Source organism: Heptranchias perlo, chromosome 1 (genome assembly GCF_035084215.1).
Source record: "Heptranchias perlo isolate sHepPer1 chromosome 1, sHepPer1.hap1, whole genome shotgun sequence".
Taxonomy (NCBI): domain Eukaryota; kingdom Metazoa; phylum Chordata; class Chondrichthyes; order Hexanchiformes; family Hexanchidae; genus Heptranchias; species Heptranchias perlo.
This window is the reverse complement of record NC_090325.1, coordinates 134,022,805-134,044,792: the sequence shown is the minus strand read 5'-3', so window position 1 is coordinate 134,044,792 and position 21,988 is coordinate 134,022,805. Positions and strand designations below refer to the sequence as shown.

The following is a 21,988-nucleotide window of genomic DNA, read 5'->3' as shown; positions in this document are numbered from 1 at the left end:
GTGGTCCATATTGGTACCAACGACATAGGTAAAAAAAGGGATGAGGTACTGCAAGGTGAACTTAAGGAGTTAGGAGATAAATTAAAAAGCAGGACTTCAAAGGTAGTGATCTCAGGATTACTACCGGTGCCACGTGCTGGTGAGTATAGGAACAGGAGAATAGACCGGATGAATGCGTGGCTGCAGGGATGGTGTAGGAGGGAGGGATTTAGATTCCTGGGACATTGGGACCGGTTCTGGGGAAGGTGGGACCTGTACAAGCGGGACGGGTTACACCCGAGCAGGACCGGGACCAATGTCCTCGCGGGGTTGTTTGCTAGTGCTGTTGGGGAAGGTTTAAACTAGAGTGGTGGGGGGATGGGAACTTGAGCGGGGAGTCAGAAGGGAGTAAAGTTGAGAGCAGCAAGAGAGGGGAAGACCCAGGGGAAATTTACAATACAAATAGTACAAACAGTTGTTCAAGAATAAGTGAAAGGGAAAAGCGTAGAGCAGTGGAAAGAAAGCGTACTTTAGGCACGACAGATAAAGTAAAAACTAGAAGGCGTAAGGCGATTAACCCAGCATCAAAGCTGAAGGTCAGGCTAGGGTGTGTGGCCCAACTAAGAGTTCTATATACAAATGCACAGAGTATAAGGAATAAATTAAATGTACTACAGGTTCAAATTCAAATTGGAGGGTATGACATAATAGCTATTACTGAGACATGGCTGCAGGATGGTCAGGATTGGGAACTAAAAATACGAGGTTATAAGGTCTACAGGAGAGATAGGGAAAATGGAAGAGGGGGAGGAGCAGCCTTAATGAATAGAGATGAAATCAATTCAATGATAAAGGAGGATATGACGAGAGGTAAGCAGCCAACAGAGACCTTATGGGTTGAATTGAGAAATAGGAAAGGATCTAAGACTAAAGTAGGAGTTGTGTATAGAAGCCCAGGCAGCAGCTCTGAAGTGCTAGATTGTACAAATGCAGAGATTAGACAAGTGTTTAAGAAAGGCATAGTGGTCTTAATGGGGGACTTTAACCTTCACACAGATTGGGAAAAGCAGACTAGCAACTGTCAGAAAGGTAGCGAATTTCTTGAGTGTGTCCGGGATAGTTTTCTACAGCAGTATATCCTAGAGGCAACAAGGGGGTAAGCCATACTAGATTTAGTAATGAGTAATGAACCAGATTTAGCTAACAGCTTAACTGTGCGTGAACATCTATCCAATGGTGATCATAACATGATCGAGTTCACTGTAGTGCTTGAAAGGGAAAAAAGTGAATCAGCTGCTAAGATTCTAGATGTGGGTAAGGCCGACTTCAATGGGATGAAACAGAGACTGTCCACAGTAAACTGGGCAAATCTGTTAATGGGTAAAACGACTGATGATCAGTGGGAAATGTTTAAAGAAACATTTAACGTGATACAGAAGCGGTTTATACCCTGAGGGGCAAGAACTCTACTTGCCAAAAAAAACAGCCATGGACAACTAAAGAGGTAAGGGACAGTATAAGACGTAAGGAAAGGGCATACAAAAAGGCAAAAAATGGCACAGATCCTGGCGAATGGGAAAGATACAAAGATCAACAAAGGGTCACAAAACAGATCGTAAGAGCTACAAAAAGAGAGTATGAAACGAAACTCGCAAGGGATATCAAAACCAATATGAAGAACTTTTATAGTTATATTCGGAAAAAGAGGGTGGTCAGGAGCAGTGTTGGCCCCTTAAAAACTGAAAGTGGGGATATTGTCATTGATAATGGGGAGATGGCGGACATGTTGAACAATTACTTTGCGTCAGTATTTACAGTCGAAAAAGAGGATAGCATGCCGGAAATCCCACGAAAACTTATATTGAATCAGGGACAGGGACTCGATAAAATTAACATAAGTAAAGCAACAGTAATGAAGAAAATAATAGCACTAAAGAGTGACAATTCCCTAGGACCAGATGGTTTCCATCCCAGGGTTTTAAAAGAAGTTGGTGAGCACATTGCGGATGCCCTAACGATAATCTTTCAAAGTTCTCAAGATTCAGGAACTGTCCCTCTAGATTGGAAAATTGCACGTCACTCCGCTTTTTAAGAAAGGAGAGAGAGGGAAACCAGGGAATTATAGACCAGTTAGCCTAACATCTGTTGTGGGGAAAATGCTGGAGTCTATAATTAAGGATAGGGTGACTGAACACCTTGAGAATTTTTCAGTTAATCAGAGAGAGCCAGCATGGATTTGTGAAAGGTAGGTCGTGCCTGACAAATCTGATTGAATTTTTTGAAGAGGTGACTAAAGTAGTGGTCAGGGGAATGTCAATGGATGTTATTTATATGGACTTCCAGAAGGCATTTGATAAGGTTCCACATAAAAGACTGTTAGCTAAGTTAGAAGCCCATGGAATCGAGGGAAAAGTATGGACTTGTTTAGGAAGTTGGCTGAGCGAAAGGCGACAGAGAGTAGGGATAATGGGAAGGTACTCACATTGGCAGGATGTGACTAGTGGAGTCCCGCAGGGATCTGTCTTGGGGCCTCAATTATTCACAATATTTATTAACGACTTAGATGAAGGCATAGAAAGTCTCATATCTAAGTTTGCCAATGACACAATGATTGGTGGCATTGTAAGCAGTGTAGATGAAAACATAAAATTACAAAGCGATATTGATAGATTAGGTGAATGGGCAAAACTGTGGCAAATGGAATTCAATGTAGACAAATGTGAGGTCATCCACATTGGATCAAAAAAGGATAGAACAGGGTACTTTCTAAATGGTAAAAAGTTAAAAACAGTGGATGTCCAAAAGGACTTAGGGGTTCAGGTACATAGATCATTGAAGTGTCATGAACAGATGCAGAAAATAATCAAGAAGGCTAATGGAATGCTGGCCTTTATATCTAGAGGACTAGAGTACAAGGGGGCAGAAGTTATGTTGCAGCTATACAAAACCCTGGTTAGACCGCACCTGGAGTACTGTGAGCAGTTCTGGGCACCGCACCTTCGGAAGGACATATTGGCCTTGGGGGGAGTGCAGCGTAGGTTTACTAGAATGATACCCGGACTTCAAGGGTTAAGTTACGAGGAGAGATTACACAAATTGGGGTTGTATTCTCTGGAGTTTCGAAGGTTAAGGGGTGATCTGATCGAAGTTTATAAGATATTAAGGGGAACAGATAGGGTGGATAGAGAGAAACTATTTCCGCTGGTTGGGGATTTTAGGAGTAGGGGGCACAGTCTAAAAATTAGAGCCAGACCTTTCAGGAGCGAGATTAGAAAACATTTCTACACACAAAGGGTTGTAGAAGTTTGGGTCTCTCTTCCGCAAATGGCAATTGATACAAGCTCAATTGCTAAATTTAAATGTGAAATAGATAACTTTTTGGCAACCAAAGGTATTAAGGGATATGGGCCAAAGGCAGGTATATGGAGTTAGATCACAGATCAGCCATGATCTTATCAAATGGCGGAGCAGGCACGAGGGGCTGAATGGCCTACTCCTGTTCCTATGTTCCTGTGTTCCTCCTTAAAGGCTGCCCATTGTTCAATTTTCCCCTGCATTCTCTGTATTTTGCCTGGTTTTCTACAGTATTCTGTACCTGACATTTGTCATAAATCACCTTTTACTATTTTGTTTTAACTTCTATTTCCTTTGTCATTCTGGGAGCTCTGGCTTTGGATGCCCTATCTTTCCTCCTTTCGGGAATATGCTTGGTTTTTACCCAAACTATCTCTGCCATGAAGGCCCGTCATTGCTCATTTACTGTTTTCTTGGCCAATGTTTGTTTTCAGTCCACCTGTGCTGGATCCCTTCTCAAATCATTGAAATTGGTTCTCTTCCGGTGGGTATTTTCACCTTTGATTTTTCTTTGTCTCTTTCTGTACCTACTTTAAACCTAATTATATTATGATCACTATTACCCAGATGTTCTCCCGCTGAAACACACTCCACTTGCCCTACATCATTCCCAAGATGCAAGAGAAACTGCCAAATTTCAAAAGCGGCAACTTTTTACAAATCTTTTTACAAATATTGTGGCAAGGTGCTGCAACAGCTAAGCAGCACTATAATGGCCCTGGTACGTGCTGAAAGTACTTGGATAACCTAACCCTGTGATATGGGCCAGGGGAGCAACCACGGAGCAGGCGGATGTCCCATACCTTCAATGGTCCGTCACCGCTGCAACTTCAGAGGAATTTCTAGGCTCCTATTCCTTGTGGATTGTAATCAGGGAGGGAAGAGATTAAAGTCTGACTATTCTTTTGCTGTTGCAGTTTAGGCTGGAATGGTGATGTCAGTTTTAGAGACACTGGGGGAGTTTTTGAGGCCTTCCACATGGTGGAAATGGGCGGTAGTACCCTGAAAATCACAGCGAAGAATTTACTGCCCCGTTCCTGCCATCACTGGGCTGTCGCCATTTTGGTGAGATCTTCGAAATAGGTGGCCCCACGAAGCGCACGGCTAATTTAGACATTTAAATCAGAATCCTATGACGTCATAAGACCCCGGTGCGATTTTAGGTCTAATTTGGGTGGTGCGTGCACACTCCACCTAGCATCAGCTGGAGGTCCAGCTGAAGAGGGGGCCAAAGGTAAATACTTATTTATTTTTGTCGAGCCAGGAGGAGCAAGAGTGCTCCTTGAGGCTTAACAAAATTAAACTGGGCCATTGCCGCATCTTGTCCCTGCCCCTGCCTCCTGAGAATGGACACCCACCCACCACCCACCATCGCCCCCCACTCCCCCCAGCCTTTCTCTGGACCTAGAGGGTACATCCGACATTTTAAGTCAGGCATTCGCATATCTTAGTGGTACCATCGGGTCTGCTGCCCGAGCTTCTTTTGGGAATGGGAGCCTCCTCATGTACTAATTATCTGTAAGTGCAGATGTGAGGGTCCCACCAGGTGGGCTCTTGTGAAGCCTGATTGCCTAGCATCCCTCCAGAGGACTTTCTCTTCTTGCAAACAGTTCAAATAGGAGGATTCCCACTTGGAAATCCACTGGTGTGAGTAATGATACCGAGGTAAAAAAATGAACAATTGGTGCAATGATTTATGAGAGTCTAAGTGCCAGCAGGAAAAACATAACAAAAATAAATTAACAAAAATGGTCAAAAAATTAAGGTTGAAGTTAGTTATCTATGGCCTTTAATCAGCTATTGGCACAGCTGATTCTCCAGCAACCATGCCCATTTCACTTGAACATCAGGAAATGGCATGCAGAACAGATATAACTCCAATTGCATATGTTAATGAAGGGCCTACCTGTTTGAGGTGGGTGCTTCCAATGCTGCTGCTCAAACCTCAGAAACAGAATGCCCGCCTATTTTTTGGTACTGGTAATCCAATTAACACTGCTACAATGGGTTGCCAGCAGTAACAAATCCAGGCTTAAAGGTTTCACATGACTCAATTATCAAGCAGCAATGCTTTTTGTTGACTTTGGTTCAGAAAATCTACTGGACTACTTGTCATACCCAGTCACTGACAAATACTTTCGCAATGACACATGCTTGCTGTATTGTAAAACAATGTGAAGATAGTGCTGTAGTTTGACTGCATAATCAAAATAATTCATGCCTGAAGTAACAAAAAACAGATCTCTGTTCTTCAATGTCAATCATTCAGTGGCAGCAACGTTTGTTTTTGATTTAACTTTAACAAGGCGCTTGCTAGAAATGTTCAATTTGCACGGTAGCTGGGATTTGTTTCATGTCATAAATTAAAATAATTTGTAAATGACAGTGAACAATACTTATTACCTTGGGATCTTGGTGGCACAGCAGGTTAGAACCCTGTTCTTTTGTGTCTGAAAGCTCAATGTGAATCCATCCCAGACTGATAGAATGAAAATCTCCTCTCTTAGCTCGAAGAGTCCTACATGAAATGAGTTTGGGACAATCTTAAACCATTTCTTAGTGGATACAGGTTGGTGCGAAACTGGAAATTTCACTCAGAGAAGTCATAAGGATATCCAGTGTTAGAAATGAAAAAAAAAAGTTCTCTTTTGAGTTGGAGCTAACATACATTGTGGAGGCAAAGTTAAAGAAAACTTTTATCTCTGTTCCTGACTGAGAAGTGTTTGATCCTGAAAATGAGTCTTCAATGTGGAAATAATTCACTTAATAATATAATTAAAAATTGTATCTATTTTCATGTTCAGTGTATCTCCTCTCGCCATTAAATTGTTTGGACACTTATGTATTTTAAATTATTTTTAAATGAATTTTGGTGCTTATCACAGTACGGAATTTCAGTTCGTGGAGAATAGAACAGATTTTCCCCATTACTCAAAGTACAGAAATTTCTCAAAATTGATTCACCACAGAAGTAGGAGCCCTTCACCTATAACCTGTTTTCCTTAACCTAGGACACTGGCAGAATACTCAAATGTATACAGGGCAGTCTAGTCTCTCTTTGACTTGTGGCATCAGTATTCCGCAGACCAGCTACTCCACGTAATTTTTGCCTCTATGCATGACTAACCTGGCTCCAGAATACTGTTAATGTCAGAATTCAGGCAGTGCTCTTTGCTCTCCTTCCACAGTTCTCCGGCAAGGGAAAGCGAAATAACAGTACTAGTGTGTGGCTATCCCAGCGTTCATAGGACTAATGAAGGGGCTGTATTATAACTCTAAAAAAATGCGCTGAAAATGTGTTGTGCAATATTAGTAACAAATGTGTGGAGATGTCGGTGATGGACTGGGGTGGACAAATGTAAGGAATCTTACAACACCAGGTTATAGTCCAACAAATTTATTTTAAAATCACAAGCTTTCGGAGATTAACCCCTTCGTCAGGTGAATGAGTGAAAAGGTTCTCAAATCGCATATCTTATACTAGGCTGGGACAACATCACACCAATCAAAAGGTGTCGTTGTTGTTCAAACAGGCCAGTCACGGAGAACAGCACGTCCCAGTACACTGGATATACATTGTGTCAATTACACAGACAGACAGAAAGAAACCCAAATGGCAGAGAGAGAGAGAGAGAGAATATTAAAAACATAACTTTTTTTTTCCCCTTTTTGCTGGTGGGGTTACGTGTAGCGTGACATGAACCCGAGATCCCGGTTGAGGCCGTCCTCATGGGTGCGGAACTTGGCTATCAACTTCTGCTCGACGATTTTGCGTTGTCGTGTGTCTCGAAGGACGCCTTGGAGAACGCTTACCCGAAGATCGGTGGCTGAATGTCCTTGACTGCTAAAGTGTTCCCCGACTGGGAGGGAACCCTCCTGTCTGGCGATTGTTGCGCGGTGTCCGTTCATCCGTTGTCGCAGTGTCTGCATGGTCTTGCCAATGTACCATGCTCCGGGGCATCCTTTCCTGCAACGTATGAGGTAGACAACATTGGCCGAGTCACAGGAGTATGAACCATGTACCTGGTGGGTGGTGTCCTCTCGTGTGATGGTGGTATCCGTGTCGATGATCTGGCATGTCTTGCAGTGGTTGCCGTGGCAGGGTTGTGTGGTGTCGTGGACGCTGTTCTCCTGAAAACTGGGTAACTTGCTGCGAACGATGGTCTGTTTGAGGTTGGGTGGCTGTTTAAAGGCGAGTAGTGGAGGCGTGGGGATGGCCTTAGCGAGGTGTTCGTCGTCATCGATGACATGTTGAAGGCTGCGGAGAACATGGTGTAGTTTCTCCGCTCCGGGGAAGTACTGGACGACGAAGGGTACTCTGTTGGTTGCGTCCCGTGTTTGTCTTCTGAGGAGGTCTATGCGATTCTTCGCTGTGGCCTGTCGGAACTGTCGATCGACAAGTCGAGCGTCATATCCCGTTCTTACGAGGGCGTCTTTCAGCGCCTGTAGGTGTCCATCGCGTTCCTCCTCGTCTGAGCAGATCCTGTGTATTCGTAGGGCCTGTCCATAGGGGATGGCCTCTTTGACGTGGTTGGGGTGGAAGCTGGAAAAGTGGAGCATCGTGAGGTTGTCCGTGGGCTTGCGGTAGAGTGAGGTGCTGAGGTGCCCGTCTTTGATGGAGATTTGTGTGTCCAAGAAAGAAACCGATTCTGAGGAGTAGTCCATGGTGAGTTTGATGGTGGGATGGAACTTGTTGATGTTATCGTGTAGTCTCTTCAGTGATTCTTCATCGTGGGTCCATAGGAAGAAAATGTCGTCGATGTATCTGGTGTATAGCGTTGGTTGGAGGTCCTGTGCAGTGAAGAAGTCGTGCTCGAACTTGTGCATGAAAATGTTGGTGTATTGGGGTGCGAATTTGGTCCCCATGGCAGTTCCATGTGTTTGGGTAAAGAACTGGTTATCGAAGGTGAAGACATTGTGATCCAGGATGAAGCGGATGAGTTGTAGGATGGCGTCTGGAGATTGGCTGTTGTTGGTGTTGAGTACTGAGGCTGTTGCAGCGATGCCGTCATCGTGGGGGATACTGGTGTAGAATGCCGAGACGTCCATCGTGGTGAGAAGTGTTCCTGGTTCAACTGGTCCGTGGGTGGTGAGTGATAGGACATCCTATCGTATCAGGCAACGGAACCCTGTGTGAGAACCTCTCTGGATACGTCGAGGGCATCCTGAAACCCATCGTACAGGGAACCCCCAGCTTCTGTCGCGACACTACAGACTTCCTACAAAAACTCAGCACCCACGGACCAGTTGAACCAGGAACACTTCTCACCACGATGGACGTCTCGGCACTCTACACCAGTATCCCCCACGATGACGGCATTGCTGCAACAGCCTGAATACTCAACACCAACAACAGCCAATCTCCAGACGCCATCCTACAACTCATCCGCTTCATCCTGGATCACAATGTCTTCACCTTCGATAACCAGTTCTTTACCCAAACACACGGAACAGCCATGTGGACCAAATTCGCACCCCAATACGCCAACATTTTCATGCACAAGTTCGAGCACGACTTCTTCACTGCACAGGACCTCCAACCAACGCTATACACCAGATACATCGACGAAATTTTCTTCCTATGGACCCACGGCGAAGAATCACTGAAGAGACTACACGATAACATCAACAAGTTCCATCCCACCATCAAACTCACCATGGACTACTCCTCAGAATCGGTTTCTTTCTTGGACACACAAATCTCCATCAAAGACGGGCACCTCAGCACCTCACTCTACCGCAAGCCCACGGACAACCTCACGATGCTCCACTTTTCCAGCTTCCACCCCAACCACGTCAAAGAGGCCATCCCCTATGGACAGGCCCTACGAATACACAGGATCTGCTCAGACGAGGAGGAACGCGATGGACACCTACAGGCGCTGAAAGACGCCCTCGTAAGAACGGGATATGACGCTCGACTTGTCGATCGACAGTTCCGACGGGCCACAGCGAAGAATCGCATAGACCTCCTCAGAAGACAAACACGGGACGCAACCAACAGAGTACCCTTCGTCGACCAGTACTTCCCCGGAGCGGAGAAACTACACCATGTTCTCCGCAGCCTTCAACATGTCATCGATGACGACGAACACCTCGCTAAGGCCATCCCCACGCCTCCACTATTCGCCTTTAAACAGCCACCCAACCTCAAACAGACCATCGTTCGCAGCAAGTTACCCAGTTTTCAGGAGAACAGCGTCCACGACACCACACAACCCTGCCACGGCAACCTCTGCAAGACATGCCAGATCATCGACACGGATACCACCATCACACGAGAGGACACCACCCACCAGGTACATGGTTCATACTCCTGTGACTCGGCCAATGTTGTCTACCTCATACGTTGCAGGAAAGGATGCCCCGGAGCATGGTACATTGGCAAGACCATGCAGACACTGCGACAACGGATGAACGGACACCGCACAACAATCACCAGACAGGAGGGTTCCCTCCCAGTCGGGGAACACTTTAGCAATCAAGGACATTCAGCCACCGATCTTCGGGTAAGCGTTCTCCAAGGCGTCCTTTGAGACACACGACAACGCAAAATCGTCGAGCAGAAGTTGATAGCCAAGTTCCGCACCCATGAGGACGGCCTCAACCGGGATCTCGGGTTCATGTCACGCTACACGTAACCCCACCAACAGAAAGGGGGAAAAAAAGTTATGTTTTTAATATTCTCTCTCTCTCTCTCTGCCATTTGGGTTTCTTTCTGTCTGTCTGTGTAATTGACACAATGTATATCCAGTGTACTGGGACATGCTGTTCTCCGTGACTGGCCTGTTTGAACAACAACGACACCTTTTGATTGGTGTGATGCTGTCCCAGCCTAGTATAAGATATGCGATTTGAGAACCTTTTCACTCATTCACCTGACGAAGGGGATAATCTCCGAAAGCTTGTGATTTTAAAATAAATTTGTTGGACTATAACCTGGTGTTGTAAGATTCCTTACATTAGTAACAAATGTGTTAACACATTCGTATGAAACTCTACTATTTTGATGAAGATATTAACCCATTAATGTGGACGCACCAACATCTTCGTCACTAGTGTCACACCACATTATTTCAAGACACATGGGAGGTAAGGAGTTCCATAGTTTTGAGGTTCTTGGAAAGAATGAAATAGAGAAGACTGTATGATATCCTAATTTTGTCATAGTGAGGATGTAAGGAGGATAAAGAACATGTAGTGATGCATATTTTCAACTTAGCAGAAACAAGAAAGGAACGTTAAAAGAAGCACTGACCACAGCAGTGTCGATAAAATAGGGAGAGGCAAGCAGGTTTGTGATGAAAAGAGAAACTTGCCACGTGTCCAGGCAACAATGACTGAGGTTACTGTTGCAGTTTTTAAAAATACATCAAAATACATATTATGAGTAGAATAGACCTATCATTTTATTACCAATGCATCCCGAATTGAAGTCAACAAGTGTACTTCCATGTTATTAAAAATCTTTTATAAAGATGAACGAAAAAATCCTTTCTTGTCGCAAAATCCAAAAGTGTCTTATGTTTTCCTTGTCAATATATCCTTACCAGAGAAGAATAGACATGGCCATCTGTTCCACATACAGGATGAGGATGAACCACTGGACATGGTTTGCAGTTTGCTCCTTTCCGTTGCTTGTGGGTCAGGTCAGTTTCTTTCATACTACACAGAAAATAAGTATTAAAATTGTCATTTTATTCTCATAACTTGCTGCCAATTGCTTTTTTTCCAGATTAGTGGTATTTTGCTGAAACATGGCATAATTTACATTACATAACAAAAATTAAGAAAAAAGTTGAATCTCATGCCTCTTGTAGCCAACCTCTTTTTTTAACATCCAGATGCATTTTGAACATTCCTAATATTTTTTTTCTCCACTACCTTACCTGACAAATTATTCCAAACATTTATTACTCTTAGTAAAGAACTTTTTCTGGTATCTGTTTCAAATTTGGTTTTCACAAATTTTAAGTTTATGTTTTTTGATCCTATTTTCTTGTGCTACTTTGAAGTAATATGCTGGGCTTACCTTATTCTGCCAGGTAATATTTGATATACCTTGATGAGGTCCCCTGCTTAACCACTTTTTTTTTCTAGCTTGCAGAGCTTGAGTTTCTCCAATCTTTTCCCGTAGCCTGTATTTCATATACTTGGGATCAGCCTCACTGCTCTTTGTATCCGCTACAGTGTATATACATGTTTTTGCAGCATAGGGACTAGAATTGCACACCAAGCTCCACGTGTGGTCCGAGCAGTGCATTGTAGAGGCTTAGTATAAGTTCCAAATACTTGTAGTGGTAGATTTGATGAATTAGTTCTCCCAGTTCAGAGCTTCACATGACAGAAAATCATACTGGGCATTCAGGTATGGAGGTCATAATGCCCTGTATGATTTCTGTCCATTAAAATTAAGTGACAGAAAATTGTGCAGGGCAGGCTGGCATATGGGCTTGAATTCATAATATTTAGCCATTATTCTACTGCTCTGGCTATATATTCCAGCACTCTATTTGCTATTTTAATTGCTTTGCCACAGTATCCCAGATATCAAAAGTGATGAGTTCACTATATTACTGCAGGTCCCTTTTGAAGTCTCCCTGTTCCAATTAAATTCCATTCATTGTGTATTTACAATGCACATTTTCTTGACAAAATACTATACATTTATTTATGTTAAGTTTCATTTGCCAGTTGCATAACCAATCGAAATCCTTCCGCAAAACTTTTCATATTTCCTCTCCCTATTTTAGTAACTTCAGAAAATTTGACACACTTACATTTGATTTCAATATCCAGGTCATTAATATAGATTAGAAACAACTGCGGTCAAAGCATTGACCCCTGCTAAATTCCACTCAACACCTCTCTTCAGTCTGTCTATATGGTGTTGATTCTAGTGTCCAATACTCATTTTCAGGTGCAACCAGTTCTGCCCGATTTCTGCTTAAGTTCAGTCCAGCTTAACTTTTCGACCAAGTCTGGGGTGGGCATTGAATTTCCCGGTCAAGCAGGCAGGAGCTTTGTTAATTTCTTCAAAAGGGTCTTGGAAAGTCCCACAAATAGACAGTTTCCTAGAAGTAAAGGGAATTAGGGGTTACGGGGAGCGGGCAGGAAATTGGACATGATTTTAGATTTGAGGTTAGGACCAGATCAGCCATGATCTTATTGAATGGCGGAGCAGGCTCGAGGGGCCGATTGGCCTACTCCTGCTCCTATTTCTTATGTTCTTATGTCTCCCGGCTGATGAGCGTTCTGGAAGCCAAGTCCATAACACATCCAGGAAATTTGGTGTTCAGGGTTGCCAGGAGCAGACTTCTCAGGCGGGTGATTAATTCAAGGACAAGATTTGGAAATTAAGGCCTAGGTTTTGAGACAGGCTCCCAGCTGCTGCATGGTCGCCCCACCTCTGGTGGGAGGGTGAAGGAAAATCACTGCAGTAGTAGAATGGCCGGTGGCTCCCCGGGCTGTAATGAACAAGGTGTTTTTAAAAAACTGCCTTCCCTAATCACTTTGCAACTGATTCCACTTGGCTTGGCAGCCCTTCAGTATTCATGCCGCTCTGCGGGAATGCAATGGTCATTCCTGATGCTCAGCATTGCTAAGGTATGAATGACATGAAACACATCGGATGACATACTCCTTTTTATTACTCTAATATTTCAACATATCCATCTTGTGTATTGGACATCAGCTGACATTTCCAGTGGAAAATCCGAGAAGTGGTAGTTGAAGCCTGGGAGCCAATGGAAGGGCTCCCTTGCCCAGTTCCCACTGCTGACTGTCCCATGTTGCATAGAAAATCCTGATCTATGTATTTTTTGGGCCCTTTTTGGAAATGTTTTTGTTGTATTTTTGCTTTCCTCCCGCACGTAGGCTTTCATGAGCCTTTGTGCCAGTTCTTGTTTAATTATTATGTTCCCTTTTTCTGGCACCAGTGGGTTTCCCAATGGAATACCTCTGAGTTGAAATGTTTGAATGCAGAGGAAGACCTACAGAGAGAATCCAGGTATATCCAAGAGGTGTCCCGTGCCCGATCAGGGAGAGTGGCGCATTCGGGAATAGGGGTGAGTGGTAGCCCGCGTTCTTTAAATGTGGGGTTGGGAGGAGCACTCCGGCTCCTCCCAGCTCCACACTCAAGTAAGTATATTTCAAGAACTTACCCTGTTGGTTGCAGCATAACAGGCGGTCCCTAGACCTGATTTTCCTGAGTGCTGGCTGCCTCAGGGCAAACCAGTCTTGCAGTGGGGGCCTCAAATAGGGGTTAGGCACCTTATTTGCACGTTCAAAGGGCCTAATATGGCAGACAGCTCACTTTCTGCTGGAAATATTCACACTCTTCCTGTTCGCAATATCAAAAGCTTAGTAGGCTCGTTTGTGCCCTATTGACTTTCTCCTGTTTTTCACACATAGTAAAACCTGAAAAAGCTGGGTTTTTTAAAATAAGAACTAACTTTAAGGGTTTTTACTTTATCCTTTATTAAAAATCCGTCAATGAGTAAGTTTGATGGAAGAGTTTGAAAAGCCTGTAGTGATTCTTGCTATTTTTTTTTGGACAAAATGTAACTTTATTAAATCCTTTTTCTATTCCCAAAATGGAGGACAGTTCCAAAAATCACTTATTAAGAGCATGTTGGAGGACAAATTTAGTGGAAGAACTGGCTCATTTAGCATGAATGTTACTGTAGTTTATAATTGCAGCTGCAGCAGTTTGAAAAGGTCATTCTGTATCATTTTTTGGTTCAGCTGGTGGTCATCACTATTTGAGTTAATGCATATGCTTGGGCCAACTCTCAGAGATTAGTGAATCTGTTTATTGCTGCCCCATCACCTGAACAGTCAGGCAAAGAATAATTGAAAAAAAAGGTCTATTTCATTGCTCATTGAAGAAACTGTGATTTACATGAGTAGACATTTCTGTGTCTACTCGTCCTGTTTTCACTGCTAACACTTGACTGTTCAACATGCTTTAATACACATGTCTCTTTTGCATGGCTAATGCATATTAATATGCCATCCCCCAGGACTTGATCAGAAAATTGCAATTTCATACTTGAATGTAAGTTGGGCTCACTGGCCCATGGTATTGCAACCAGGTTCACACATGTGCCATGGAAATGAAAGATTGCATCTACATGTTTAGAAATGCATGGTATATTAAACAGACAATAATAGATGCTCAGCAGTAATTTTGTTTTGAGGGGTTCAAAAGACGAGAGTGTGAAAGAGAAGTTATAAATTTTATATTATGAAACTGAATCAAATTATCTTAACAGTTCTATTGTTACAATATTTTTATTGGTTTATTGGAAATCATTTAGGAAGCACAAGAGGATATTTTGAATATAGAGCAAAGTTTTGATCCATGATCTGACAGCACTGAAATTCAAGTTCTTCTGAAGCCAGCTTGCAATTCAAAAATGGCAGCAGTGCTTATCCTGCCCCTTAGCCAGAGATCAACATGAACTTTTCTGAATACATATTTTTTTATTCATTCGTGGGATGTGGGCATCCCTGGTAGGGCCAGCATTTATTGCCCATCCCTAATTGCACTTGAGATGGTGGTAGTAACCCACCTTCTTTGAACAACTGAGTGGCTTGCTAGGCCATTTCAGAGGGCAATTAAGAATCAACCACATTGATGTGGGTCTGGTGTCACATATAGGCCAGACCAGGTAAGGACAGCAGGTTTCCCTCCCTAAAGTTTCATGGTTACTATTACTGAAACTAGTTTTTTTTATTCCAGATTTTTATGTAATTAATTGAATTTAAATTCCCCAGCTGCTGTGGCAGGATTTGAACTCATGACTCCAGAATATTAGTCCAGGCCTCTGGACCCACTATGCTACTGTACTCAATGCATGCTAGTCTGCCTGAAGGCCTACCTTACCTGTCCAAATGAGTCAATGCAATTTTTCAGTATTTATATAGGAACAACAGTAAGCCATTTAGCCCCTTGAGCCTGTTCCGCCATTCAATTAGATCATGGCTGATCTTTACCTCACTTCCATTTACCCGTCTTTCCTCCATATCCCTTGATACCCTTACCTAACAAAAATCTATCTATCTCAGTCTTGAATTTTTCAATTGACCTAGCCTCAATAGCTTTCTGTGGGAGTTCCAGATTTCCACTACTCTTTGTGTGAAGGAGCGCTTCCTGACATCACCCCTGAACAGCTTAGCTCTAATTTTAAGGTTAAGCCCCCTTGTTCTGGACTCCCCCACTAAAAAAAGTTTCTTTCTATCTACCCTATCAAATCCTTTAATCACCTTGAACACCTCAATTACATCACCCCTTAATCTTCTATACTCAAGGGAATACAAGCCTAGTCTATGCAACCTGTCCTCATAATTTAACCCTTTTAGCCCCGGTATCATTCAAGTGAATCTGCGCTGCACCCCCTCCAAAGCCAATATATCCTTCCTGAGGTGCGGTGCCCAGACTGAGTGCAGTACTCCAGATGTTTATATAACTGCTGCATAACTTCCACCGTTCTGTATTCCAGCCCCCTTGAGATGAAGGCTAACATTCCATTAACCTTTTAAATTATTTTTTATACCTGTCCCCTAGCCTTTATTGATTTCTGTACATGGACCCCTAAACCTCTCTGCTCCTCCACAGTTCCTAACTTCTTACCATTTAGAAAATACCCTGATCTATCTTTCTTAAGTCCAAAGTTGATGACTTCACACTTCCCCACATTGAACTCCATCTGCCAGTTTTGGCCACTCACCTAATCTATCAATGATCCTTTGCAACTTTCTGCTACCATCTACACTATTTACTGTGCCGCCTAACTTAGTGTCCTCAGCAAACTTGGATATACGGTTCTCTATTCCTTCATTTAAGTCACTTATAAATGTAGTGAAAAGCTGAAGCCCCAGCACAGATTCCTGGGGGACACTACTCATCACATCCTGCCAATTGGAGTACACAACCATTATCCATACTCTCTGTCTCCTACCTCCCAACCAATTCCTTCCTATGTCAATAGGTTGCCTGCAATTCCACGCGCTTTAACTTTTGCTAACAGTCGCTTGCGTGGAACCTTCTGAAAGTCCATATAAATAATAGTAGACACTCCCTCATCAACCACGTTAGTTACCTCTTCAAAAAATTCAACTAAATTAGTTAGACATGACTTACCCTTTACAAATCAATGCCGGCTCTCACTTATCAGTTCATATTTGTCCAAGTGCTCAGTCCCTCTGTCCCTAATAACAGATTCTAGTAAATTCCCCACAACAGATGTTCAGGCTAATCGGTCTATAATTTGCTAGTTTTTCTGTGCCACATTTCTTAAATTATGGAGTGACATTGGCAATTTTCCAATCCAAGGGGATAATTCCTAAATCAAGAGAGTTTTGGAAGGTCATGACTAAAGTATCTGCAATTACCTCACCTACTTCGTTGAAACCTTGTGGCGGAAACCATCAGACCCTGGAGATTTATCGATCTTCAGACTCATTGGGCTCGATTTTCATCCCCCCGAGCGGGTGCGTTCGTGGTTGGGGGGGGGGGGGGTGCTGCGAAAATCGGGGATTCCCAGGGCAGGTCCAGAGCCCGGCTCCAACCCGCCCACTTCCGGGTTCCCCAGTGATGCGCTGACATGTGCGCGCAGCCCCCGCATGTGGGATGCCACTTAAGGTAATTATTTAGGTACTTCAGGTCATTTACAGACCTGATTAACATGATATTATAGGAGGGGTGAGATTTTCCAAACAACTGAGACTGTTTCCCATACTGGGGGAAACACTCCCAGTTGAAATGGACGTGTTGCAGCCATCAGCCTGTGGCAGCTGCAAAGGTCCATTTGACAGGTGGGGAGGGACCCTCACTCATTGCAGGAGGCCACTTTGTCACTTTGGACAAAGTTTGGCCTCCACCACCCTCCTCCTAACAATAAAATTCATCAACTTGCACACTTACCCCGATGTCCAGACACATTTACCTATCTTGCGGATCCCCTCAAATGTACATCTTCTGGATGGGGGCCGCCGTAGCTGCAGTCATGACCTCCTCAGAGGACGAACAGCATCACCAGCCTCGCCGTCCACCTCTGACACGTAGAACTCCACAACACAGTGCTGTGACACATCCACCTGCACAGCAGGAGGGAGGGCAACCGCAGAGAGAGATGCGTCGCAGAGGGCACTACCCTCACCACAGGTTCCACAGACCGAGGCTCAGCTTCCTGGACCTCTCTGAGCAGCAGTGCACGCAGAGGCTCAGAGTCACTCGACATGTAGTTGTGGACATCTGCAGCCTCCTTCATGCCAAGCTGCTCCCGGCTGGCCCAAGCGCCATCTTCTTACCTGTCGCTGTCAAAGTCACACTGCCCTCAACAACTTCTCCTCCGCATCCTTCCAGGGTGCCACCGGGGACATCGCCGACGTCTCTCAGTCGTCTACACAAAAGAGCCCTGCAAATACACCTACACCCACTCTGCAGTGACACAATGGGTGGCATCAGTTGTGGATCTTCATAGTGATCCTCAGGAAAGGGCATTATTGCACAAACCAGACAAGATTCGCAAAGACGTGGCAGTAGTCGTTACAATATAATATGATGTGAGTTGATCAGAAATTAAATATAAGTAAAACCATGACAAACCCGCAAACACCCTTGTGCATCCCCTTCGTGCTCACGACACATGTGCAGTAGGAAGCGTAAGGCAAACATGTGATGCATGCCCTGCGCAGGCAGAACCAGAATTTTGTCGGCCTCAGTGCTCACCATCAAGCAGCGTTGGAAATCAGCATTAACACGAGGATTCAGTGCAATTCACACTTTCCACCAGCAGGGGGAGCCTCAATCTCTTAAACACAAGGGGCCCGATATTACCATGGCAGCGGGTTCGCAGCGGGGGGTAGATTGGGCGCGTGGGTAACGCGCCTGGTGAAATCAGTCTGCTCCGCACGCAATCGCAGGCTGATTGGATCCACTTACCTGTTCTTCCGGGTTCCCCGCTGCTAAGCTGGCGGACTGCGCATGCGCAGTAAGGTCTGTCAGCTGGAGGAGCTCTATTTAAAGGGGCAGTCCTCCACTGATTGATGCTGCAAGAAATAGGAAAAATTACAGCATGGAGCAGCCCAGGAGGAAGGCTGCTCCCAGGTTAATGATGCCTCACTCCAGCTCTTATTGGATGGGATGAGGAGGAGGGGGAGGACAGAGATCTTCCCCCTGGCGGGTGGGAGGAAGCGGCCTGCCTCTGCCACCAAGAAGGCCTGGCTCGAGGTGGCAGAGGAGGTCACCTGCACCACCAACATATCGCGCACCTGCATACAGTACAGGAGGCGCTGTAATGACCTAAGTAGGTCAGCCAAAATGAGTACACTTACTCATTTCCCTACACTCCATCTGCCACATCACCGCCCCCACCCCACATCTCCTTCTGCACAGCCAACACTACTCTGTCTCATCACCCCTCACACCCACTCAAACCTCATCCTCATCTTATCTACACTTACTCACCTCGCCAGTACTCATCCCGCCACTACCACTCAAACCCAATCCTCATGGCTCTATCTCATACTCACCCTCTCATGCATCTCTTTCACAGTCAGCCTCACTCAACCTGCCACTACCTGTGCTGCAGCCACAGGGCATGCATCACATATATGCAGTAGGAAGCGTAAGGCAAACGTGTCGTGAGCATGAAGGGGATGCACAAGGGTGTTTGAGGGTTTGTCATGGTTTTTACTTATATTTAATTTCTGATCAACTCACATTACATATTATATTGGCACCACTACTGCCATGTCTTTGCGAATCTTGTCTGGTTTGTGCAATAATGCCCTTTCCTGAGGATCAATATGAAGACCCACAACTAATGCCACCCATTGTGTCACTGCAGAGTGGGTGTAGGTGTATTTGCAGGGCTCTTTTGTGCAGACGACTGAGAGACATCGACGATGTCCCCGGTGGCACCCCGGAAGGATGCGGAGGAGAAGTTGTTGAGGGCAGTGGTGACTTTGACAGCGACAGGTAAGAAGATGGTGCTCGGGCCAGCTGGGAGCAGCTCAGCTTGTAGGAGGCTGCAGTTGTCCACGACTACATGTCGAGTGACTCTGAGCCTCCGTGTGCACTGCTGCTCAGAGAGGTCCAGGAAGCTGAGCCTCAGTCTGTGGACCCTGTGGCGAGGGTAGTGCCCTCTGCGACGTATCTCTCTCTGCGGTTGCCCTCCCTTCTGCTGTGCAGGTGGATGTGTCACAGCACTGTGTTGTGGAGCTCCACGTGTCAGAGGTAGACGGCGTGGCCGGCGAGGCTGGTGATGCTGTTCGCCCTCCGAGGTGGTCATGACTGCAGCTACGGCGACCCCCATCCGGAAGATGTACATCTGAGGGGGTCCGCAAGGTAGGTAAGTGTGTCTGGACACCGGGGTAAGTGTGCAAGTTGGTGAATTTTGTTGTTAGGAGGAGGGTGGTGGAGGCCAAACTTTGTCCAAAGTGACAGAGTGGCCTCCTGCAATGAGTGAGGCTCTCCCCCGCCCCCACCTGTCAAATGGACCTTTGCAGCTCCCACAGGCTGTTGGCTGCAATACGTCCATTTGAACTGGGAGTGTTTCCCCCAGTACGGGAAACAGTCTCAGTCAGTTGCAAAATCCCATCCCTTTAAAATAACAGGTCAATCAGGTCTGTAAACAACCTGAAGTACCTGTTCAAGTACTTTAAGTGGCACCCTGCTGGCTTTAATTGCCGGCGGGGGGCTGCGCGTGCTTGTCAGCGCGTCAGTGGGGAACTCGGAAATGGGGCGGGTTGGAGCCGGGCTCCCAACCCGCCCCGGGAATCCCCAATTTTCGCAGCCCCCCCGCCACGAATACACCCGATTGCGGGTGCGAAAATCGAGCCCAAGATGTCTCTTAAAATCTCTTGTGGGTAGCCGGTACCTGTTACTTGCTGAAAATAAAGGTCTGCTGTCTGCACGGAGTCTGAACGGAGATCGGACATCACACACGTAAAACACAGATGCAGGTCCCATCCCTATGTTTACAAACTGATGAGTTATGTTAAAACATTAAATAAAATTTGCGCACTACTAAATCCCACATCCTCCAATCTGCACGCCAGACCTCACCAATCTGCCGATCTGAGTCTGTACCGGGTCTGCGACAGAGGTCTGCGTGTACCAAGGTTCTCTGCTGTTGCACTGGTGGCCTTGGTGCAAGAGGTGGACAGAAGGAGGGATATCCTATATACGGGCGGGGTGTGAGGGGGAGGCAACAGCCCTTCCGACAAATGCCCAGGGGGCAGTGGGGCATTAGGTCATTGGCAGACGCACAGCATCATGAACATGGATGCAGTGCAGGACGATGTTCAATGATTTGACATGTGTCGTCAAGGTGAGTGTGGTCAACTGTCAAGTGGCGTCTCCTACCAACTGCACCACTAGCCGCATCCACTGCTCCATGCACTACATCGCCAGCACCTCAGATGCTTCCTCTCAGCCTTACTCATTACCACTGTTGCAAGCCGCCCACCCACAACTCACAGGTCACACTCCCTGGCAGCTATTCAACCATAACAGGCACCTCACCCAGACACATGTCCCACTTTCTTGCAGGAGAAGGTGGCGCATAACAGGAGGCAGCAAGTGGCAGTGGCATTTAGCCCCTCGAGCCTGTTCCGCCATTCAGTGAGATCATGGTTGATAAGTGACCTAACCCCATGTACCCGCCTTAGCCCCATATCTCTTAATACCCTTGGTTCACAGAAATCTATCAACCTCAGATTTAGAATGTACAATTGAGCTAGCATCAACTGCCGTTTGCAGAAGAGCGTTCCAACCTTCACCCACCCTTTGCGTGAAGAAGCATTTCCTAACTTCACTCCTGCACGTCCTAGTTCTAAATGTAAGGCTTTGTCCCCGTGTCCTAGTATTTAAGTCTAGGAGAACTCCAAAAACAATTACAAATGTATCAGCAGTACATCACCAAAAGCAGTAAATCCTGCATGGTCCCCTTAAATAGCACTCGTGGGGGTCCTCCAGGCACTCTAAGACGTGTTCAGATGGTCGTGGTTAAGATTGTGCGTTGAGTTGAGCGTTAAGTCCCAAAATGATGTCTATCACTTTAAATCAGCATTGCATACTGATTGTATCCATTTTCTCCTTACTTTTCATGCAGCCGGCGTTCGGTATTTGCGCATGCGCTACTACCAATACCAAGATGCCGTCTGGTGCATGTCACGCTGGAAACGTGCGTGCGCAGCCATGACGCCATCTTGGCACTTTGGGAGGCCACGTAGCACTGGAACAATGGGTGCTACATGGCCCAATTTAGTGCTCTCTCTCTCTTAATAAATATACTTGTAAAAACTTTGTGTTATCCTTATCCCTCGCATGTTTTTTCTCGCATTCTCTTTTTGCAGCTTAGTACTTTCTTTGTATCCCTTTGATGTTCTTTATATCTCTCCCAGTCCATAAGATCTCCACTATCTTTTGCATTTGTATAAGCCCTTTCTTTTAGTTTTATACTATCTCTCACCTCTTTTGTTGACCAAGGTTGTTTAATTACACAGGTAGAGCTCTTTCCCTTTAGGGGTACATACAGGTTTTGTATTGTACCAAATACTCCTTTGAATACCTCCCATTGATAATCTGTAGTTTTACCCGTTAACAGCTCTGCCCAGTTTATTGTGATCAAATTCTGTCTCA

General features: G+C 45.2%; 1 protein-coding gene across 3 annotated transcripts in view; it reads right to left on the bottom strand.

Moving 5' to 3' along the window:
* Nucleotides 1-21,988, bottom strand: part of spock3 (SPARC (osteonectin), cwcv and kazal like domains proteoglycan 3) — a 565,624-nt gene that overhangs the window by 177,806 nt on the left and 365,830 nt on the right. For all 3 annotated transcript variants that reach the window (XM_067991144.1, XM_067991135.1, XM_067991152.1), the window contains exon 5: nt 10,884-10,998. In XM_067991144.1, coding sequence (XP_067847245.1) covers nt 10,884-10,998 — 115 coding nt within the window. The remainder of the gene's footprint in view (nt 1-10,883; nt 10,999-21,988) is intronic.